Source organism: Vombatus ursinus, unplaced genomic scaffold, assembly GCF_900497805.2.
Source record: "Vombatus ursinus unplaced genomic scaffold, bare-nosed wombat genome assembly UNPS02014961.1, whole genome shotgun sequence".
NCBI lineage: Eukaryota > Metazoa > Chordata > Mammalia > Diprotodontia > Vombatidae > Vombatus > Vombatus ursinus.
Genome location: NW_020954739.1, coordinates 276,505 through 300,297, shown reverse-complemented (window position 1 = coordinate 300,297; position 23,793 = coordinate 276,505). Strand labels below are relative to the sequence as shown.

Here is a 23,793-nt window from a genome sequence, read left to right as displayed (position 1 = left end):
TCATGGGTGAGCAGCAAATTTATTTTCCTAATTATATATCACTTGGGCTATTATTAAAATACTTTTTAAAGTATTTTAATAATAATTTAATAATAATTTAAAAAGTATTAAATACTTTTTAATTATTTATTGTTAAGATTACTTCCCTGGGAGTCCATTAATATGGGCATGGGAAAATTAGGCTTTTAGAAAAGTGTTTGATGTATTTTGTTTTTGTATCACCTATATTTCCCAAAGTATTCCCCACCACAACACTTGGCCATCCCTTAGAATGAAGAATGAAGGATACAGTTGTTCAGTAAAACTGACCAATGCATGGGAAAAGTTGGATGGTGGTGGTGGTGTTGCCCACCTGTCGTCTCACCGTTCCCCTTCCTCTCACCTCTTTGGCCCAAGCTCGGTCCTTCCGTTTACAGCCTCAGCTTCAGTTTCGTCGTTGCCATGGGCCTTTCTGCTTATGTTGTTTTGCTCACCGTGCAGTGCTTTCCTGGATCTCCTCACTTTACTCTGTATCAGTCTCTGGCATCATCACACTTGGCATTTCCTACTGCATAGGAATGTTCTGTTACACTCATGTACCACCACTGGTTTAGCCATTCTCTGACCAACAGGCATCTCCTTTGTTTAAGGAAAGTATGTTTCCTAGCATGAGGTACATAATCAAAGAGATCTGTTGTCCCCCTCCCTTTCCTTCAGCATGTCCCCCATTACAACATTTTTGTGCCTGATTTTTGAACCCTCTTTTCTCCCGTTACACTTTGTAGTGCTTCTCCAGAGGGGATTTATTAGATGCTAGCTCTTCCCCGCAATGAAATGTAAGGTTCTTATCCTTGTGAACCAAAGCTGGGGCAAAGAGTATTTATGGTCCCCTTCTCCTGGTGGGAAAAAACCAAGACACAGAAACGGATTAGGATAGGATTGCCGCAGGACATAAGGCAGGAACATGATGTATATTTTTCTGTTGTTTTAGGAGGTTTACAGTGATCCTTGTGAAGTAGGCCATGCAGATACGTGTTTATAGTGTCATTTTACAGATGGGGAAACCAAGGTTTAGAGAGACCCACTGACTTGATCAGGGTCTCACCAAGAATAAGCAACAAAGCTCATTTCTTCCACCTCAGAGTCCTGTGTAGCATTCCAGCAGAACACCAAGCAGGCCACTCTGTTCCAAGATCATTTTTTTCTACCTCAGTTGTAATATATTTAATAATATTGAGGGTAACATTGAACTTGGCCCGTCTCCAGGGACTGGATGCCCTCCTGTCACAGATGCTATAAAGGGCATTCCTGCTTCCTTCGAGAGGCCCACTGAGGGCTCTCCTTCTTTTATTCAGTGACCGCTCTCATTTTAAAAACTCAAAGCACCATATAATTGTAATCCTTTGAAAAAAAAAGAAAGGTGTTGTAGCTTAACAGAGACTGGGGCAGAGGTAGAGGGGAGTGTAATCAGGACTACTCCGTTGGTAGCCTGGAGGGTCACAGAATTTTTGAGTTGGAAGGAACCCCTGAGGCTGTCTTCTGACTCCTACTTGACCGCTATTTCCCTAACAAGTACAGACTTGGTATAGAGAAATTACCTAGGGAATATGCAGCCAGACTGACTTGCTGAATGGAGGCCAGGCACCCAGCTCCCACACAGCTGTGATAGCAAAACCTTAAAGTTTGCACCAGACCAGAAAATAATCCAGAAATCCAATGAGAAAATGTAGTGAGTGACTACTTCCACTCCAGGCCTGCACAGAAAGTCAGCCAGGAGCCTACAGGCAATAGGAAAGAGTTGTCAGCAAAGCCAGTAACCTTCCAGCATGAGCAGAGATGGGCCCAAAACACCAGTAGCCTCTAAGGCGCTGTCTGGAGTCAGCAGGAGCAGAGGCCTACCCTGAGAAAGCTCCAGCATGATTGGAATCCCACGAGGGGACCTTGGAAGTCCAGAGGAGCAGCCCCAGCTCTGTAACCAGGACAGCCCAGGAACCCACGAGTTCCAAGGTCTCTGGCACTGCATTCTCAGGTGCCATTGAGGCCCTGCAGACACAGCATTCTGAACCCCAAAGAACCAAGGGGCCTAGCGTCAGGAGGGAGAGCTCTGCCCAGGAATCTGGGTGACCCAGGGCAAGCCCAAGCAGGACAAACCACCTCGCCCAAAATACAGTGGCAGTCTGTCCCTTTTATTTTTTAAAAAGCTGAGGGTACAAGATGGACGTTCAGGTTTCATGTACAACTTTTTGTATTCTTTACAAATGGAAATGTTCGTGTCTTTGGTGTTTTAAGTTCAAAATTTAGAAACAAAACTAATTTTTGAAAAGCAGGTATCCTGGCATAATGAATAAGGGCAGTGAGCATGAGATAGGACTGTCTAGGTGTACATCCTGCCTCAGACACTAGCCACATGACCCTGGCAAGTCACTTCACTACCCTGGGCCTCAGTGTCATCCTCCGTAAAATGAGGAGTTAGACTAGAAATGGGACTACAGGTCCCTTTGAGATCAAGATCTAGGATTCCGTGGCCACTAGGAGGAGGAACTTGCTACTTCCATTTGGGGATTGTTCTAATTGTTAGGATTTTTTCCCTTGAGTCAAAATCTGTACTTTTGCAATTTCTACCCATTATTCCTAGCTCTCTGGCCAAGCAGAACAATTCTAACCCATCTTCCACCAGATAGCCCTCAAACGGCTGTCATGATGTCTTTTCTTTCCCATTGGATGACTCTGAGGCCTTCACTGGCCTGGTTGCTGTCCCGAGGAAGCACCAGCTGGTATCACCCAGATCTAAACACAGAACTCTAGATACAGGACCAATAACAACAACAACAAGCATTTATTAAGCACTTGCTGTGGTGCACTGTGCTAAATGCTGGGGACACAAAGAAAGGCAAAAGTCATTCCCTGCCCTTGAGGTTCCAGCCTAATAGAGGGAGATGGAATGCAGACCAACAGTATGACCAGGGCAGAGCACAGTGAGACCAACCCCTCCCTCATTCTGAATAGTATGTCTCTTCCCCCCCACACACACACAAAGCAGCTTATGGTTGCATTGTCTTTTCATGCTCTTAACTCTGAGCTTGTGGTCCTCTGATACCCCTAGATCCTTTTCAGATTAGCTGCTATCTAGCCACACTTCCAGTCTGCACTTGTTGAATTGATGTACTTCTTCATACTCTGCTCCCTCAGGGCGACACAGGATTCCAATGGCCATATGTAGGGCATAGCCACTGACCTGTCTGAATTCTATGTAATTGGCTAGGCTCTTCTTAGATAGCACAGTATGATTGGGGTGATGTCTTCTCCCTTGGCACGTTATTGATGGAGAACCTGTCTTTGGAATGGTCTAGCTATGCTAATTTGACAGAAATAATGCTTATTTTTGGTGCAGTAAAAATTAACTTAGGGACCAGAATCTTCTGCTGTGGATATGTGACCTCACCATTGTCAGTCAGTTAAGTAGCATTTATTAAGCACCTGCTATGTGCCAAGCACTCTGCTAATAAAGCAGATTGAACCCATTTATGCCCTCTTCCATGGAGACTCCTCTATCCTCCGTGTAGGTCTTCCTTGGGAGCACATACAAAGTTCTAGTGACCATCCTCCATTCTCTTGACATGACATGGTCACCAATGGTGCTGTCTATCCTTGCTCTTCATAAGTGACTGTCTACCTTATTTCCTGGTCTCTACTGACTCTTCTTCCCTCTCAGTTCTTGGGGGTGTGTTGTGACTCACCCAAGCCCACCTCTCCACTGCCCTCTGTGTGATGCGACAGCATCATAAGAATGAGATGAGCCCTTGTTTCAGGGAGAAGCTTGGGGTCATTCAGAGCCCTGCAGATTGCTAAAGGCAGGCCTGCCCACTCTTTTCCTGGTGAATTCTGGGCACAGCTCCTTGTCCGTTTGCAGTCCGTCTGTTTCCTGACAGCCAGACCTCTGGGCTGGCCATCCATCAGTAGACCCTGCTCCTCTCCTCGCTTCTCTGCTCCTCCACGCTGTTCCCTGGGTTACTTTTTCAGGATGGTTAGGTTGAATGATTACAGATCTCATTTAGGGGGTTTGCCATGCTCTGGGAGTACAGGTTATTAATAACTCACCTTTTTATAGCACATTCAGGATCACAGGACACCTCTGAGTTAAATCGTTATCGCTGGTTAGGCTTTAAACTTTTTTGGTGAGGGCAGTTGGGGTTAAGTGACTTGCCCAGGGTCTCATAGCTAGTGAGTGTTATGTGTCCGAGGCCAGATTTAAACTCAGGTCGTCCTGACCTGATAGGCTGGTGCTCTATCCACTGCATCCACCTAGCTACCCCTAAACTTCTTTCTTACCCAGGGAGCTCCAGGCATCCTTGTACTCCATAGGCCTCAGAGGGGCCTGAACCCTTCAAACTTGTCAGATCCCTCACCCCTTATCCTTCCCACTGCCCAGTAAGCATCTGTAGAACAGGATCTGTCTTTGTTTCCCGTAGCATTAATAACAATAATGATGATGATAATAATAACTAGCATTTATGTGGCACTTTAAGCTTTGCAAAGCAATTTACATATATGATCTCATTTAATCTCACAACAGCCCTGCGAGGGGCTATTGTTACCTTCATTTTACGGATGAGGAACCTGAGGCTGAGGGAGGTCAGGTGACTTGCCCACTGCCACACAGCTGGTATCTGAGGCAGGCTTCAAACTTGGGCTTTCCTGACTCTATTGCTCTATCCACTTCGCCACCTACCTGCCTCCACTTGGCCCTAGCACTTGTGCAGTTGTAGGCCCTTGAAACATTGGCCAAATTAAATAAATTTTAAATCCAATAAAACCTCATTGTAGTGCAGCCCAGTCTATGGATTTGGATAAATGTTTGGTTTTTCCCGAAACACTTTTTCCTACAGACTTGCATACGCCTGCCTTTAAGACAAGGACCTTAGATAGTTCTGATTCTCAATATGACCATTGTTAAAGGGTTCTAGTCTATTTGAGACTATTGGAGTGGAGTATTTGAGTAGTCCATGATGTCCTCCAGGGCTGCAGACCGAGAGGCTTCTGCCTGGAGAGCCTTCTCCCTGCCTTCCTTGGGTGATGGGCTTGAGCCTTTGCCTTGTATGGGGACTTTAAAGTGAACCTCAAGGAGGAGGAAGCCCCCGGGGATAGCTGCATGAGCCCTGAATTTGGGAGCCAGGATGTGGGCTCACATCCCTGCTCTGATATTTGCCGTCTGTCTGACTGTGGGGAGCTCATTTCCACCTTTCTGAGTTTCCTCCCCTTTAAAATGAGATGGTCGGACTGGGTGATCTCGAAGGTCCCTTTGCCCCACCAACCTTGAGTCATGTTTTCTCAGTGTTTGTGAAGGTGTTTTCTGTGACCATGAGAGGGCAGGCTTTGCTCTTGGAATCTAGGCTGGGGGCCAGGCAGAGCCAGCCCATTGTGGGCTTCAATTTTTGTTTTTAATTTTTTTTATTTGGTATTTTATTTTTTCCACATTTCCATGTAAAAAACAAATTTTTAACATTTGTTTTTAAAACCTTGAGTTCCAAATTCTCTCCCTCCCTCCCCACCCCCCTCATTGAGAAGGCAAGCAATTTGATATAGGTTATACTTGTGTAGTCATGCAGAACGCTTCCATAATAGTTGTGTTGTGAAAGACTAATTATATTTCCTTCCATCCTATCCTGCCCTCCATTTATTCCATTCTCTTTTGACCCTGCCCCTCCTCAAAAGTGTTTGCTTCTGCTGACCCCCTCCCCCAGCTCTTCCTTCTATCCATCCCTCCCACCCCCATCCCTTTCCCCCTACTTTCCTGTAGGGCAGGATAGATTTCCATACCCAACTGAGTGTGTTTGTTACTCCCTCGTTAAGCCAATTCTGATGAGAGTAGGTGGGCTTCGTTTTAGCAAGCAGTTGTTAAGCACGTCTTCTGTGCTCAGTCAGGCACTGTGCTGGGGACACACAGACAAAGAGTGAAATAGGCCCTGCTCTCCAGGACTCTTCATCCTCTGAAATGGGAAGGGAAAACAGCATGCATGCAGACCCCAAGGACATTCCAGCATGAATAAAGTAAATGCAAGGCAATTAGAGGGGTAGGGAGAGCACTGGCCCCTGGTGGGTCAGACCAGGCCTCTCCAGCACTTAAGATGAGCCTTAAAGGGAGCTCGGATGCCGAGAGGATGGGGAGAGTGCTGCAGGCATGGGCACCAGCTTGTGTAAATTGGTGGAAGCTGGAGATGGAATGTTCTATAAGGGCAACTGCAGGTAGGCCAGCCTGGCTGGAGCTTGTGTGTGCATTGCCCTTTGCTGAGCTGTTTTGTTGCTGCTGGTGGTGTTTCTTTGTTTGTTTTCCTCCATTGGCTAAAGAAGGGAGCAAATTGATGAGAGTGAAGTTCCCAAAAGTCCCTGTGGGTAAGCACCAGGGATCTGGGGAACATGTGACATGCTCAGATGGCCAGCCTTGCAGGAGAGACAGAGTCCCAGGGCTGGAAGAAGTCTAAGGGTCCCTTTGGTCCTACGAGCACCTGATAGGTGTCCCCTCTACAGCCCTTCCTACAAGAGGCCATCCAGCCTCCCCTGGGAGGGGAACTGTCTCCCAAGCCAGCCCATCCAACTGCCTCTGGTTAGTCCTCACGGGTAGGGAGTTCTTTTGTTGTTGTTTTGGTTTTGGTTTTCAACTTATTTATTTTTAACACTTTTTTTTTTTTTTAATTTTGGGTTCCAAATTATCTCCCCTCCAACCTCTCCCCCATCCATTGAGAAGGCAAGCAATATGATATTAATTGTCCATGTGAAATCATGCAAAGCATTTCCATATTGGCCATGTTGCCAAAGAGAGAAAATACAGTGAAAAGAATTACACTTGAGTTTGCACTCAGGAGTTCATCAGTTCTTTCTGGAGGTGGATAACATTTACCCACGAAGTACGTGGGTACTTCGGCGTTGTCTTGGATCATGGTTTTCATCAGAGTAGGGCAGTCTTTCACAGTTGATCGCATTACAGCGTTACCGTTCCTGTGCTGCACAGTGTTTTCGTTCTGCTTGTTTCACTTTGCATCAGTTCATATAAATCTTCCCAGGTTTTTTCTGAACCTAACCTGCTCATTTCTTTTTTGTTTGTTTTGGGGGTTTTTTGGGGGAGATGGGGGGACAGTATTCAGGTTTAAGTGACTTACCTAGCTAATAAGTGTCTGAGGCTGGATTTGAACTTGGATTTTCCTGACTCCAGAGCCTGCTCATCATTTCCTATAGCACAGTAGTGTTGTATCACAATTATATACCACAGCTTGTTTCGCCATTCCTCAGTCGGTGAGCATTTTTTGACAAGATTAAATTCACATCTTCCTGGGGTGTCTTCCCATCCAGAATCCCCTCAGAGCACCTGGCCGTCCTGTCACTCTCAAAGGATAATATGACTTTCTTAGTCATTATGAGCAAGCAAGGCACGCTGGGGATGTAAGAAAACAGTCAGAGCTAGTCTGGGCTCTCAAGATTACTGGTGAATTTGGAGAGAGGCAACCCAGTCAGGGGCCCAGAGTCCTTGGGTTGGTCACGTGCCAAGAAGTGCTGGCTTCAAGGGCCGTAAATGTGCAGAGAGGAGAGACACCAGACCAGATGTGAGCTTGGTTTGCTCTGATCATTCCCATGTGCATAGCAGCTTTAAGGCATATCTTCCTCCTAAAAGGAGGCAGCAGAATGATTGTCTTTATTTTGAGATGTAGGAAGCTCAGAGCTAGGACGTGTGGGTCCTCCACCTCCCTGTCTGGGGATCTCCTCCTCCCCCCACATAGCCAGGCAGTCCCTCCTGATATCAGGGTTCGAGATCAGCTCTACTGATGCTGCTTCCTGTGTGCTTGCCGTGGTCAGTCGGCAGGCATTGATTAAGCACCAGGTGCTGGGCTCACCACTGAGGATACCAGTAAGGCCAAAAACCAGTCTCTGCCCTCCAGGAGCTTATGTTCTACTGGAGGACCCTAGAATTAAGGCTAATGATGTGCTTTCTCCACAACAACCCCAGGGGATGGATGATGCAAGTGCAATCATCCCCACCTATAAAGGGGAAAACAGAGCATGAAGAGAGCCGAGTGACTTGTCCCCAGCCGCAGGCCTCCATGAGGTGGGATTGGGGCTGGGGACCCAGGTCTCCTGGCTCTGGATCTGATGTCTGGGCCGTTGGGGACGGTTTCCATGTCCTCACTCTCCTGTCTGTAGAGCCAAAACCTCACTCACCTCCTTCTCAGGTTTCCACAGGGAACCTCCTGGCCATCCTGAACCGACACTACCAAGACCTTTCCTGCCTGGCGTTCACGGATGACAGCAGTCACTTCCTCTCGGGTGGCAAAGACTGCCTGGCCTTGGTGTGGAGCCTCCACAGGTAAGGAGAGCCCTGGTCCCGCTGTTGTCTTGGGTATCCATGGCCTTCCTGAGCCGGGTGGGAGAACCAGTGGGAGTTGGCAGTTTATTCCTCCAGGTTTACTGCCTCTCTCTTTTTCTCTCCGTTGCCCTAGTGTGTTGCAGGTGGAACAGTCCAAAGTTCCTGATCCCCGCCATGTGTGGTCTCAGCACACTCTTCCCATCACAGATCTGCACTGTGGTTTTGGGGGGCCCTTAGCCCGAGCCGCCACTGCCTCTTTGGACCAGACGGTGAAGGTAAGACCTGGCACGTGTACTTCCTAGAATCTCCGTCCGCTCAGAGTTGCGACTGACCTGTCAGTGACCACAGTCTGGGCAGGCTGAGGGCTCTGAAGAGTTAAAGTCTTTCTGGGCCTAGTCCTGGGAGATGTCTTTTGCAGTCAGTTCAGGTTTGGGCTTTTGTTTTTAAGTGATGGAGTCTTGCCAATACCAGCAGGCTTTTTTCCCTCTGCTGTCTCTTAAGAACTGTGAGGCCTTGTAGGTTTATAGCTTCTCCTTGTTCAGAGAGAAGCTGTCACACAGCACATCTGTATTTCTTCCTGCTTGGTCATTCCCGTTTGTTCATCAGCCTCTGCATCTCACAGAGATGATCTGGCCCCTTACCCAGAATAACTTCCAAGAGATTTGAGGGGCTTGTCCCCAGCAATAGTTTGCACAAAGTGCTAGCGAAGGGGAGGAACGATACTAGAGGTGAAGCGTTTGCTTTCCCAGGACGAAATGAGCCCCTTGTCTGATGGGTTCCGTTGGGAGAATCTAGGCAGCCAGAGTAGGGCTTAGAAATTGGCTCACAGGGAAAGGTGCAACGTGACCCTCTCCCAGGAATGGGCCTTGATTACTCAGCCTGGGAGGTGGTCAGATTCGAGGTGGTGTGATTTCCGCATTGCCCTGCCCCTGTCCCTCTCGCTGGCAGGTTATTATTCATCTTCCCTTTCCCTCTCAACCTAGATCTCTTGCATTGTCAGCAGTAGAGTGGAAGTTCTTAGTGTCATGGGATTCGGAACTAGGAGGCACTAGAATGATTCTCTTGCCCAACCCTATCATTTTGCCAATTTGCAGATGAGGAAACTGAGGCCCAGAAATTTAACCAGTGTCTCACAATCCAAGTAATGAATCATTTAAGGAAAGAAATATTGCTTGGTCTGTGAAGACCCATAGTGCCACAGACATGTTGGCATTTCAGTCCTCCTTCATCCCAGCCACCTTCCCAGGAGCTGCACAGGAAGCAAGAACCCTGGTTCTTGGGGTCCTCCTGTGCCTCTTGGCTCATCTGTCCCCTGTGGCAATAGAATGGGAAGTGAAAACCTCCCAAGCTGATGACTTGTCTCTGCCCTTAATGTCTGGTGGGCACCTTTGTCGCTCGCTGCCTAAAGATTGCCTTTTGGAGGCAGAACCTGGGTGTGAATTCTGATTCTCCTGCTTTACTACCCGAGTGACCTTGGACGAGTCCCTTCCAACTTATAAAATACGGAGGGTTAGGTTAGATAATATTCAAGTTTCCTTCCAGTTCTAGGTCTTAGGACACCAGATGTTTTAGTTTCTGCTCTTAACCTCCAAATCAATCTCAAGACTCCATAGTCTGGTCCTTCTTGTATTTCTGCCCCCACCAGCTGTGGGAGATCTCTTCCGGTGAACTGCTCCTCTCTGTTCTCTTCGATATGGCCATCATGTCTGTGACGATGGACCTGGCTGAGTACCACCTGTTCTGCGGGGGCAGCGATGGGTCTGTGTTCCAAGTTGACCTTTTCTCTTGGGTGAGTATTTGGGAGAAAAGCCAGCAGCCCATCCATCCCCTCCTGCTCCTACAAGTACGTGGGCTTTGGACTCATCCGGGGTTCTTGGCTGATTTCCCCAGGGATTTTTTTCAGGCTGCATTCACATCCCCCGCCCTGCTTGGCATGCAGCCGAGCCAAGACAGTGAGTTCTTTCACTGGCCTGTTTGCCTCCTGACCAGAGCCCCCAGCAACACACCGTTTTGCCCAGGTAGCAATTTGGAATCTCCCAAGTCTCTGTGTTCCCTGGTGGGATGTACATTGAAAAATGTGCTGGGGTTCAGAACCTGACCCTGACTCTTAGCATTGGCAAGTCTTATAACTTCTTTAGCCTCGGTTTGCTCATCTGTTCAATGGGGATAATAACAATGTAGCACCTGCCTCCTCAGGCTGTTGTGAGACTCCTAGGGGCTAATCATGGATGGAGTGTTCTCTGCAAGCTTTAAGGAGCTCTTGAAATGCCTGTTATCTGCATCGGCTGTGAACTCGGCCCCTCCTTTACCTCATCCTGTTCCCTTTCCTTCTTGCTTGACTCCTGTAGCCTGGGCAGAGAGAGAAGACCTTCCGCCCTGAGCAGGAGAATGGAAAGCTGTTCAAAGGACACCGGTGAGGAGGCTGACAGAGGGGAGGCGGCTTCTCTGTGCTCGTGAATCAAGTCATGTCCTATAGGCTGGGTGGAGGAGAGGGCAGGGGCCTCCTCCTTGGCCACCCACTGCGTCTGTCATTCCCTCTGTTTCCTCAGAACCAGGTACCATTCTCTGTCCCTCTGTCCCTAGGAACCAGGTGACGTGTCTCTCGGTGTCGGCCGACGGCAGCCTGTTGCTATCAGGCTCACACGATGAAACGGTGAGACTGTGGGATATCCAGAGCAAACAGTGCATTCGGACCGTGAGCCACAAAGGTAGGGAGGGGTCCCCGATCCACAGCGCTCCCTTGTTTTTCCAGCATAGGGCTCGCGGTCCCCCTAGGCATTCACCCGCTGCCTATCTCCTAGGAACGCAGATACGGCCAGGAAAGGAAGAAGGTGGTTGGAGCTGAGCCCTTCCCCTGGGGGAGGGGGAGTCAAGAAGTTGAGTTTTTCAACATTCTCCAAATGTTTCTGTCTCTGCTCATGAGTGGAATCATGAGTCCCTGGTACAGAAAGGAGGACCAGATTTTTTTAAAATGAGTCTTAATGATGTCTTCTGTTTGTCATCGTAGTTATCCCAAGTATCCTTCCCAGAAAGCCCTCCCATGAAACAAAAAGTATTTTTTAGAGAAAAACAATCCCCAGCACAGCTAATGGTTACATTGAAAAAATCTGAGAACAGGTGCACTGTGTGAACCCCCGTGGCCCTCCCGTCTCCACGGAGGGGCAGCTTGGGGGCATCCTCTCCCACCTTTTCATTCAGGTCCCACTTCCTCTTTCTAACTTTGCTAATTCAGTTTGTAGTTGGCGTGTGGCAATTCTCTTTGGGGACCGTACAGTCTGTGCCCTTTGCATTCTCCCTGGCTCCTCCAGGAGTTGGCCTGCCTCTGCTCCAAGGGGCTGCCTCACTGGGAGCCCTGTCTGAGCCTTCAGCGCCGGCTGGCAGAGAAAGCCTCGCCCCACAGCTGAATCCTAGCACCTCTTTTTTTAGATTTTTTTATTAATTTATTTTGATTTATCAATAATCACTTCCATATGCTTTTGAGTTTAAAATTTTTCTCCCCCTTCTTCCCCACCACCCTCCCCAAGATGGTGCACAGTCTGATATAGGCTATACATTTACATTCATATTAAACATTTTCATATTAGTGATGTTGTAAGTAAAAATTAAAACCAATAGGAGGAACCATCAGAAAGAGGAAACAAAACTCAACAGAAGAGAAAAAAAATAGCAGTTCAACTTCCATAGTTCTTTCTTTGGGTGTGGATAGCATTTTCCATCACAAGGCCTCTGGAGATGTCTTAGATCATTGTATTGCTGGGAAGGGTTAAGTTTATCAATATTAGTCATCACACAACATGACTGTTATTGTGTGCAACGTTCTCTTGGTTCTGCTCACTTCACTCAGCTAGCACCTCTTCTTTAGCTCCTTCCTGCTGCCCCTTTCTGGGCAAAGGATGGGACCTGGGTCTGTTTAAAAAGTGTTAGCCTGCCTGTCTGGACTGACCACAGTAGCTCAGAGAAGGGGGAAGGGCTGCTGAGGCCCTTCTCGTTCGCAGAGATCTGCAGCAGTGGTTGGAAGGAGGATGGGTGGGCAGAGGCTGGCCTGCTCTGGGGGAGGATTAGGGCGTTTGGCCCATCTTGCTCAGCCTCCCCACTGCCTTGACGGCCTTGAACAGCTCAGCAGACATTTATTAAGCTGGAGCCGGATGTCAGACTGACTCGTTTAAGCCCAGAAACAAGAGAGGAAATGGAGGTTTGGGCCTTACTGGCAAGACAGAGCAGAGAAGTCCGGGCTATGGGAGACACATGGGACACCAGAGAGATTCCCTCTCCTCCCTCCCGGCTCTGAGCGTGGCTGGGGTTCAGGGACGACACTGTGATTCGCCCCCCTCCCTTAAGTTGGTAGCTTCCCGGCACACAGGAGGTGCATAGTGCAGATGTGTTGACTGAGTGGAGTAGCCATAGAGGCGGCATTTAGACGAGGTGTTTGGAGATCCCTGGGTCTGAGCCCAGTTTGTGCCACCCTACTTGTGGTCACAAATTGCTTCTTGGCTCCCTAAAACAGCGGCTGAGACGGTGTCGCTCTCCCACCCACCCCAGGGAACAGAAGGGCTCCAGTCAACACTGAGTAATTACCCTCCAGCTGCCTGGGCTTCAGCAGCCATTTATTTATGAGATTTATCGGGCTCGTTTCCTCTCCTAAGACCCCAAAGAGCTCTCTGCTAATTGCCTTTTTGTAAAGATGCCTGACCTGTGAGTGAACTCCAGAAAGAAGGATGAGTGGGGCCCGCAATCATAAATCCCCAGTGGCAGGGAGCCCTGCGGCCAGCCCTCCTGGTCCTGAGGAAGCCGACTCCTCTTCCCTCCTCCCCGACCCTCACCTTGGCTTCAGCCCTGGCTTTCTCTTCTGCCACTTGAGCCAGTTGGAGTGGCAAGGCTTCCTTCTACATCCCCTTGCAGCCAGAACACACAGTGTCCTTATGTATCCTCCAAGGAGATAGCTCATGAAGTGGGGCATCAGGCCCCTGGGGTGCGCCCCTTGGCCCTGCCTTCCTTGGCTGCTCTCCTGGAGGCCAGAAGCTTTGCACTGAGGATGTGTTGGCCTCTCCTCATAGACCTTTAGGCCAGAAAGGACCTGGGGACCCTGCCGGGGGGGGGGGGGGGGGCTGAGCCATCCGCTTCTCGGTGGGATGGCTGCACAGGGCCCAAGAGGACCCATCGCCCTCGTCCACAGATGTCCAGAGGCTGTCCACTGCCTCAAAGACCCATGCTTTCATTAGTGTGTAAATGGGGTCCTTCACCTCGTTTATCTCCTGGGCCCCTGTGGCGGGCAGGCTGGTGAAGAATCACGTTTGTAATGTAGAGTGAAGTATAGAAGGCTGCAGAGGATGCCACGTTCAGTTATCAGAATATTGTTTTAAAAACAAGTTTGCAGAACTCAGCTTGGGATCCCCGGGGGTTGAGGTTGATGTTGGGCCTACAGAGTCAGTGCTGCCCCCAGTGTCAGCCCCCTCCAGCCAGGTGGTGGAGCGCTTCTTGAGGCATATCCAGGTGTCCCCTCAGGCAGTAGACAATCCGTCCTCTGTCCCTGGGAAGCTCTTCCAGTGACAGACCTGCTGTCCTCGGGCCCAGGATGCAGAAGCCCGTGGTTGCTACCTTGCAGGGGGAAGGAGTTTGGTGTTTGGGAGTGATGACTGACTCAGCCAGACCCAGAGTGTTCCGATGACTCAGTTTCCTTTGTAATCCTATGCATTGGAGTTTGTGCATTTAATAACATGTTTCTGAGAAGGGGTCCATAGACCTGTCAGGGGGCCCAGGACGTTAGGTAGGTGAAGAAGACCTGCCCTAGAGGTTGGGGCTCCTGCCCAGCTCTGGCTGCTGTTCTACATAGACTGGGAGACGCACATGGCCTATTTTCTCCCTTTGGCTTCGTCTCTTCCTGCCAGGCTTTTTCCTTTTCACAGCAAAATTTCCTCTGAGTCCAGCATCTAATTCACCGTATGATGTCTATGGGACTTTGTGTCCTTATCTTTAAACTGAGGAGGCCAAACTGGGTGGCCTCTGAGTGCTGACATTTTCAGATTCTGTGGCTTCTCTTGAGGTTGGCAGCCAGCAGTGGTGATGAGGTGAACCAGCCCAGGCTGGGAAAACAGAAAAGGTCAGAGCTTTAGTGCTGTGGGCCAGGCCCACGAGTATCCTGTGCACTTCTAGCCTTGGCAAATGAAGACCTGTTCTCTGCCCTGGCCAGAGAGAAAATGCTCAGGTGTCGTGGGATGCTGTTCCCAGGGACCCTTCATTTCTTTCCTGGTTCAGGAGTTGCTCAGATTTGGGAGGGCACAGGAGGGAGTAGCTCCAGGTCATAGCAGGGGTTGCTGTGAGTGAAATTAAGAAGCTACCCCATGCCACACACACCCCCACCCCCACTGCGCTTCAGACGGCTGGAGTTTTTCCCTTTGGTCGCTGAGTTCTCGAATCGCTTTCTGGGAGGCCGTGCCTGAGGACGTGTCGTTGCTCCCTTCTGTAGGTCCCGTCACCAATGCCTTCATCGTGCTGGCCCCAGCCAGCATGTTCAACCCAGACTGCAAGCCAACCCTGCCCCTGCCCAAGTTCAGCAAGAACCTTCTGGGAACTGAGAGCAGTGAAGGATCGGGGAATGAGGCAGTGATGCTGCGCCTTGGTGTGCACCGGCAGGTATGACGGCTGGCAGAACAGGGGCCTGGAGAGGGAAGCTGTCCTGCCTGGGCTTTTCTGTGACCACTGACTGATGCTCCATGTTCTCATCTGTGAAATGGGAACACCGGAGGTGGTGGTAAGAAAAGTGCCTTATGAGCCTTGAAGGACAGCATCAAGGAGGGTCATAAATCCTCTCTCCTAGCCAGTATCCTGGACCCTCCAGGGTGTGGCAGCGCCTGGAGAGCGCCCGCCTTGTTCTTGTCCTCCTTAGTGCCTCAGAGGCAAGGCTCGGGTTGTGTAAGAGGATTTTTACCAGCCGGTGAAGGAGTGGAGGGCAGGAGGTCTAACATGCTCAAAAAGGCCACACTTGCTCAGTCGTGGACCTCACCGATCTCATCCTGAGGTTTTCTTCTTCTGGCCTCCGTGGCTGGCACGGCTTTACCCCTGCCAGAATAGGAGCCCCCTCTCCCATGTCCCGGGCACATAGTAGGTGCTTAATAAATGCTTGTTGATTGAGCGATTGCTCCTCAATAAGTGATCATCCAGCGTCTAGTTGAGCAACAACAACAATAATCTGCCTTCCCACACCTTCCACCTGGGGCTCTTGGTTGCCTTTGGCCCCCAAACTTAATCTCTCTCTTCCACTTGAAGGGTCTTCAGTTACTGGAAGACAGCTCCAATGTCCTTCCTCATTCTTTCCTTCAGGATAAACATCCTCCCTTCCTTCAACTACTTTTTGTATAGTGTCCTGGTCACCTTTATCTGGACGAATTCTGGCTTGTCATTGTCATCCCTAAAACCCATACCCAGATGAGATCTCTATGACATCTAAGATCTTGTTTGGCTTGTTCTGGCTGCCATGTCATAATATGACATTCTGAGCTTGTACTCCACTAAGACCCCTGGATCTTTTTCTTAATTGCTGTTATCTGGCCTCATCCTCTGCCATTTAGTACTCATGTGGTTGCTTTATTCACTCCAAGAGTAGGGCCTTACATTTATCCCTGAGAAGTTTCATCTTCTAGATTCAGCCCATCACTCTAGCCTGTCCAGGTCTTTTTGGATGCTGGCCTTGTTAGCTAAGTCACCAAATTTGTGACATCTGTGAATTTGATAAGTATGCCATCTAAGCCTTGCTCCAAGTCATTACCAAAAAGGGCAGCAGCCCAGGGCTGTGCCTATCCCTTGGGGTCCACGTACACCTTTCAGGCATAATCTTGGAGCCCCAGAAAATCCCTCCCCCATGTTCTCCCTGGCCTTAGCCTAACTCCCATTGTCTTTGTACTTGAAAACTGATTTTGTTTCGGCCTTTGCCCGTTTACAGAGCTGGGCCTGACCCATACCACCTGGGTCTGATGCTTCTTGGCCTGCCCGCTTGTCAGAGGTCTGGTGTGGTCCTGGCTGATGCCCATGCATGCAGATGTGTGCAATATACAGTACTATGGGATGGTGGGTGGAGTGCTGGGCCGGGGGTCAGGAAGACCGTGGTTTGAATCTTGCTTCAGACACAACCCCTAAGCCCCTGTGTGCCTCCTGCAGCTCCCTGGGACTCCGCAGTTCATCCCTGAGTTAGGCCCTGCCTTGATGAAGGGAATTCCCATGCTGGGAGCTCCCTCTGTGGATCTTAGCTAGTGCGACCTCATCCAGCCCTTTCTTTGGTGCTCTAGGTCCTGTGATGGAGAGATCTGTGATCTCCCAGGTGTGCTTATGCTTCCCACCAGTGGGGATCATAGGAGCAGCAATTCAGAGCTGAGGGACCCCTCAGAGGTCATCTGGTCCCTTGGGCCATGAAAGGCCAGTCACATGGGGGTCACATGGGGTCCTGAAAGAACCAAGATACAAGTGCTCTGATGCCAAATCCCACACCTTTCCATCTGAAGAGGGCAAACCCCTTTTAAGACCCATACTGGTTCTATGAATAGCCATGTGGCTGGGGAAAGAAATCCCTCCCTCTCTCTGGCCGGCCTTTCCATGTTAGCCAGGCCGGTCCTCATACGACGGACATGCTGCCCAGCCTGTGCTCGGAGCCTGCCCACACCTATGGTTTGCCCTAGAGAACTCAGGACCCCCTCCATGCCACAGGGAAGCCCTGGAGGAGGAGCCCGGTGGAGGGTATGTGGTGGCAACCCCTCCATTGTGGGTCACCCGTCCAATGGTAAAAGTGACTCTTTTTTTCTTTTGGTGGGGATTAAGTCGGAGATTAAGTAACTTGCTCAGAGTCACACAGCTAGCAAGTGTCACGTGTCTGAGGCTGGATTTGAACTCAGATCCTCCTGTCTCTAAGGCTGGGCACTGTATGCACTGTGCCATCTAGCTGCCCCCTAGAGGCCACTTTTTCCGGAAATCTTTTCCATGCTAGCCATTGTCCATTGTTGGAGGGGAAAGGTTTCTTTCTTAGGAGACAGGGCTTGTCTGCAGATAAAGTCGAGATCAGTGCTTACTTGGATCTCGTAGACCTCAATGGCTTCTCCACATTCTACCTTATTCCTAGGGAAGCATCCAGCCCCCAGCAGTTCACAGGACTTGCACATCTCTCCACACCTAACCGAGTGAGGTCTCTGGGGCAGATGATGTTGTCCCCATTTTACAGATGAGCAGACTGAGGCTCAGAGGGCTGCATCCTCCGGATCACGTAGCCAGCCAGTGGCATGACCAAGGCTAGGACTTAAGTGTCTGCCTCCCATATCTGTTGCGCCCCACAGATTCCTGAGGGCCTTGGTGCTGGAAAGGTCTCACCCGCTCTGAGCCCCTAGGACAGCAGAGCAGAGCAGAGCAGCCAGTCTCGTCTCTGAAGAGCCGACCTTAAGCACAATCACTTTATCGTCTGTGTGCTTCTTCCACATTCTCTCTCCTAGCTGCCTAGGGATAACTTAAAAGTTTTTCACAGAATTTTTTTAAGAGTTTTCAAATTAACTATTTCTAGAGAGGATGAATTATGCATGGGGCTGGGCGTTCTGGCTGTGGAGATTGGGCGTCAGCCCCCAGTGGGGAGGAGCAAGCTCAGCCTTGGCCGCCTCTGGTCATTTTCATTGGAGGTGGTGATGGGAGGGGTCTGCGGGATCAGAGTCACCAGCCTGGCTCAGTTACCTTGTCCAGGTGACTTGGAAAGAGGTAGTCGTTCCCAGTAGGTCCTGCCTGCTGAAGTCAAGGGGCAGGCCAGAGAGCGCTCCTCAGCTTGGCCTGGGGGGGGTATAGCAGGGGAGCGGCTCCCCCTCAGAGTTTCTCTGTCTCCAATGATGGTAATGTCACCCGGGCTTGAAATTCTGAGCTCTTCTTCCTCTTCCCTCTCTTCTCATACTTAGAGCAGCAGCGCTGCAAAATGGGTAGTGTTGGACATTGAATTAGAAATACCTGGCTCCAGATTTCACCTCTTACACTGCTGGCTGGGTAACCATGGGCAAGTCACAGAACCTCTCTGAGCCTCACTTAACCCCATCTGTAAAATGGGGGGTAATCATGCATAGAGAACCCACGTTACAGGGATTGTTGGGAGGCTCAAATGAGAATATGATTACAGTGCTTGGCAACTTTAAAAACTTGAGCAGCATGTTAGACTGGAGACAGGTTAGCCTGGGCTAGGCATCCCCAGGTTCCATCCTGTCATGTCCTTGCTGTATGGCCATGCTCTGATCTCTTAGTCTCTCAGACACTTCCTCCCCCCATAACTCTTAAAGACTATAGGTTACAGGTGATTGGCTGCTAGCATTGATGAATGAAGTTTCCACACTAGGAATTCCTCACATGAATGACATCTTTGGTCTAGCTCCCATACGTTCTCCTCTGCCCTAACAGAAAAAAAAAGTTGAGCTAATAATTCTTCCTTTGGATCTCGTTTAGAAAGAGCATAGAATTTGGTCTGCAGGAAGTTTACAAGTCATCCCTCTAGTCCAGCCCCCTTCGTTGGACAGATGGAGAAACTGAGGCCTGTGCAGCCCGTCCTTTCTGTTCCTATTGCTGACACCCCTCTCAGCCGGACTGTGTCACCTGACCTTCCTTCAGCTGCTGTCCCCTCCCGTCCTGTCCGGCAGCCTTGGAAGGTTGATGGGAAATATTTGTTTTGTTTTGTTTTGTTTTGTTTTTTGTTTTTGGCTAGGCAATGGGGTTAAGTGACTTGCCCAGGGTCACACAGCTAGTAAGTGTTATATGTCTGAGGTCGGATTTAACTCAGGTCCTTCCTGAATCCAGGGCCGGTGCTCTATCCACTGTGCCACCTAGTTGCCCCCATCCAAAATATGTGAAATATGCTTTCTGCTTTACTCCGACTCCCGCCCCTGCCAGCTGTTAAAATTCTTCCTATCCTTCTAAGCCCGGTGCAGATCGCCTCTTTTCTAGACAGCTTCCTGACCACAGAGCCCAGAGAGAGCTTCCCTCAGACCACTGCTCTTCCGGTCATTGTCATTTACATGATTCCCGCACCTGATTTTGTATTGGATTTCTAGCGGCCCATCCTCTTCTCTCTCACACACTTCTCCCTGGTGTAAGCTCCCTGAGGCCAGTACCTATCTCAGCTGGTTTTCTATGTCCCCAGGTTCCTGCACAAACCCTTAACTGAGGCTTGTTTAACACCGGCCTTAATTTTTTTTTTCTTTTGGTGAGGCAGTCGGGGTTCAGTGACTTGCCCAGAGTCACACAGCTAGCAATTGTCACGTGTCTGAAGCTGGATTTGAACTCAGGTCCTCCTGACTCCAAGGCTGGGAGCTCTGTGCACTGCATGTGGACCCCTTTGGCGGTCTAGTGAAGCCTGTGGACACCTCAGAATCATCTCTTAAATAGCATAAAATCCTTAGGATTAAAAAATGGAAATGTAGTAATCAGCATATTTAAAAAAGAAAGAAAAAAGTTTATGGAGCCAGGTTAATCCTGGTAGGATTTAAAGCCACAAGAAACCTTGATGATCAGCCCAGAATAGATGAGAACATTTGACAGATAAGGAAACTGAGGCAGCAGTCTGGTACAGGGGAAAGAGTCCAGATCTGCCTCTGTCACGTGATCACCGTGTGACCTTGGGCAGGTCACCGAAGGGGTTGGACTTGATGGCCTGTGGGATCCCATGAGGCCGAAGGGGGGGCCTGGCTTGCAGAGTCATAAGCGGCGTGCGTTCTGGACTGGATGGGCCCGTGACAGGGCCCAGCTCAGGCTCCTCCCTGTGCCCCCCACCCGTACCCAGACTGCTCTCCCTGGTTTTCCTCGGATCCCAGCTAAAGCCCCACCATGCACGTCTCTCCCGGGGCTAGGGCCGGGGCCGTCGCCATCCTCCTGAGGTTGGCCCCCCTCTGCCCAGCGTAGATCTCGTACACACAGAGCTGTTTGTACATCGTTTGCCACAATTAACTTGTGAGGTCCTTGAAGGCCGAGGCTGCGGTTTCTGCCTTTCTTTGTACCTGCCCAGTGCTTGGCACATGGTGAGCGGTGATGAAATGCCCGCTGTCTGACATGGCATGTTAAGGGAACTGAAGCCCTGTAGGGAGTGGAAGCTGTGGCCCCTGTTCTGTCCATCATTCAGCTTGCTGTAGTGGAGAGTGCAAGGAATCCATCACTGACTCAGGCAAGGTCTCTTGTCATGTGCCTCAGCACCCCTCTCTCTGAAACGGGAGGGGGGGGTTCTCTTTGCAGTCCCATGACTGGTCAGGGTAGCCCCGATGCTGGGTGCCCAGTTTGCCATTCTTGTCAGGTGCTTGCTGGCTTTCCAGAGAGCAGTCAGAGCTGTCAGGCCTGATGGATTAACTCTGCCCAGAGGACGCCTCTGCAGAGAGCAGCCTTCCCAAGCTTAATGAAAGGCACAACTTTCAGACAGCCCTGAGCCAAGAAACAAATCTCTTTCTGCAAGCATCAAAGAACCCAGCCCATCCATCTCTTCCTGGGATTACCTACTGTCTAGGATGGCAGCCTAGACGGAGGAGAGGCCTTCCCTGGAGGGATTCACCTCCCCCCACTTCCACACAGCATGTTCCCCTCTGCTCCCCTAGGGATTGCCTTCCCTGTAGAACAACCAGCTTCTTGCCTAGGCCACATCCTGTCTAACTCTGGTGTTAAAGTCTTGAATCAGAACCATTTTCTTATTCTCTTCCAGCCCCTTCTCTTACATAGAATTTTAGGTTACCAAAACTGGGAGAACCCTTAGAACACAAAATGTCAGGGCTGAGAGTGCCCCTGGAACACAGGATATCAGAGCTGGAAGGGCCCTTAGAACATAGGATGTCAGAGCTAGAAGGGCCCCTGGAACACAGGATGTCAGGGCTGGATGGGTCCTTGTAATATAGACACAGGATGTCAGAGCTGGAAGGGCCCTTGTAATGTAGACACAGGATGTCAGAACTAGGAGGGTCCTTAGAACGCAGGATGTCAGGGCTGGAAGGGTTCTTGTAATATAGGACACAGAATGTCAGGGCTGGGAGAACTCTTAGGACAGAGACTGTTACAGCAAGGAGGGCCTTGAGAGGATGTCCGAGTCGGAAGGCCTGGGCTAGTCCAGTTCTCATCTTTTGTGTGAGGAAACTAGGGCCCAGAAAAGAACAGGACTTGGGCATCATGTGACTAGTAAGGTCAGATCACGACCCAGGAGTCTTGGCTAGGGGCTGTGTAGGTCAGGTTTATCACTGAGGGCACAGGGTCCAGGACAGGCATCACAAGCTAGGCCTGGGGTGGAGCCCAGGAGATGGTTCCCAGCCCTCCCTCTCTCCTCTTCCCTGTGTGGAATAGCATGGCCTCTGAGAAGACTAGCTAAGGTTGAAAACTTTGGAAACTGATGGCCCCTGATTGGGCTGGGATACAGGGCTAATGTTCACCCCTGATTATACTGAAATGACAGTGATTAAAGGTGTCATGGATGGAGAGAAAACCCTGACTTCTTCCTCTTGTAGGGATCTGAGAAGAGCTATTTGGAGAGAGCAGAGAAGCTGCATTCGGTGATGTGCACTACGTTGGACAAGGTGAGGGTCTGTGATGCCATAGCTCCCCGGCCTTCTGCCTGATTGAGCTCGAACCCGCAGAGACCGTTCCCAGGGAGTGGCCATTGCCAGCCCTGCCTGGGATAGAGCTGTGACTGTCTGCTGGGGAAGGTGGGGCAGAGAGCAGACAGTGCCACTTATCGAAGAACTCTCAGCATCCCAGACTTTCAGTGCTGGGGAGACTTCAGAGGCCTAAGCCCCACCCAAAGAAGAAGTCCCTTCTGCCTTCTCCCTCTGCTTGGATGCATCTGGTGATGGGGAACTTATCACCTATCTATTAGCTTGTTGTCGAACAACTCAGGTTTTTCCTTGTGTTCTCTCAAAATTGACCTGTGGAACTCCTGCCCCGTGGTCTGTGCCACTGGTGGCTTATACCAGATCTGCACAGCGAGGAAAGCAGCTAGCTGCTGTCATCCTCCAAAGTTAGATGGCAAGATCTCTGGTTTGGGGGCCAGGGTGGGAGTGCTAACGCCGTTTACATCACAGCTATCTGTGGTGGCGTCCTGCACACACCCCACCCACTCGTGCAGAGTAAGACCTCAGCAGCTGCTTCTCAGGAAGTCCAGCGTGCTGGGTCTGCTGGCTTTGGTGAGCAAGTCCTCGGACAGCGTGCCCAGAGTTTGTCTAGGGCCCCCCTTCAGGGCCTTCCCAACTTGGAAGTGCCTTTAGGAGTCTTCGCTCCATTGTCACAGCCTTCCAACCTGGGCAGCCTCAGGCCCCTCGAGAACTCAAGGCTCCCTCTGATCTGACCCAGGAAGCTTGAGCTTTCCCAAGCAAGACAGCCCGGAGCCTGCCTTGTCCCCTTGTCCCACCCTTTGTCTCTTCTCCCCCCAGAACTCCCTGGGAGACCAGGAGCAGCTGAAAATCCGGGTGACCGAGCTGGAGGAAGAGGTAAACACCTTACGGAGAATCAACAAGGACCTCTTTGACTTCTCCAGCCACATCATCACCAAGCCACCCAAATGACTCCCAGCTCCGCCCGCTTGGCCTGCCCAGGAGAAGCCAGCGGCGACATGGCCCAGACCTGCGTGGAGCTGGAGCCCGCAGCCCACAGTTCGGCCACGCACACCAGGACCCCTTCCCCTTCTGGGCACAGACCACCCTTGTGATTCGGAACGCATGGCCTTCACAGGGCATCCCGGGCTATGGAGTGGGTGGGGGCACACAGCGGCCAGCAGCCATAGACTCTGCACTGGTGGTGAGAGCTGAGGCCCGGACTTTGTCTGCGCAGACGCTGGCTCCTCAGAACTGCCTGGGGGCTGAGAGAGGGGCCAGCACCCAGAGGAGGGGGAGCCCCTGTCACCATGGGGTCTCCTGGAGCCACGGATAACATGGCTGGCACACATCACCAACCGACCAAGGGGCAGTTTACAGTTTTTTAGTCCATGAGATCCTGGATTTTGATAAAAGGGCTTTTTTCCTCCTTCATTTTTTCTCTCCCCTCCCATGAAGTGAAGGCCCTAGCTCCCTTCACTAACCTGATCAGTCCCCCCAGTCAGTATACTCATTACCCTGTATCCCAAGAGGGAGCATCCCTGTAAAGTGACTGGGTCAGCCTCGCCCTCCCCTTTGTTCTCTACACGTTCTCCTCCCCCTTTTAAGATATTGGGGCAAAGCAATGGACGGTCGACAGGCTTGGGGGCACCACGCTCACTGAGTTGGCACCAATGTCCTCAACTTGACCACGTCTGAGGTTCTGCATAGTGACCTTTGGGGGCCCTGGTTGATGTTGGTGTGGATTATCTAGGCCCCTGCCAGACCTGGTTTGTTTTGGTTTTGTTTTACCCCGGAGACTTGGTGTTCTATGTCTCAGGAAACATCTTTCCATATATATATATATATATATATAGGTATATATAGATATATATAGTTGGGGTTTTTTATTGTTGTTTGTTTTTTTAA

At 50.3% G+C, this 23,793-nt stretch overlaps 1 protein-coding gene across 1 annotated transcript in view; it reads left to right on the top strand.

The window, feature by feature from the left end:
• The window catches only part of WDR18 (WD repeat domain 18), a 31,675-nt gene extending 8,361 nt beyond the window's left edge, over positions 1-23,314 (top strand). Inside the window, exons 3-10 of the mRNA XM_027845441.1 lie at positions 8,199-8,332; positions 8,466-8,607; positions 9,978-10,121; positions 10,681-10,745; positions 10,916-11,040; positions 14,796-14,962; positions 21,805-21,873; positions 22,726-23,314. Coding sequence (XP_027701242.1) covers positions 8,199-8,332; positions 8,466-8,607; positions 9,978-10,121; positions 10,681-10,745; positions 10,916-11,040; positions 14,796-14,962; positions 21,805-21,873; positions 22,726-22,857 — 978 coding nt within the window. The 3' untranslated portion in view covers positions 22,858-23,314. The remainder of the gene's footprint in view (positions 1-8,198; positions 8,333-8,465; positions 8,608-9,977; positions 10,122-10,680; positions 10,746-10,915; positions 11,041-14,795; positions 14,963-21,804; positions 21,874-22,725) is intronic.
• The last annotated feature ends 479 nt before the right edge of the window (positions 23,315-23,793 follow it).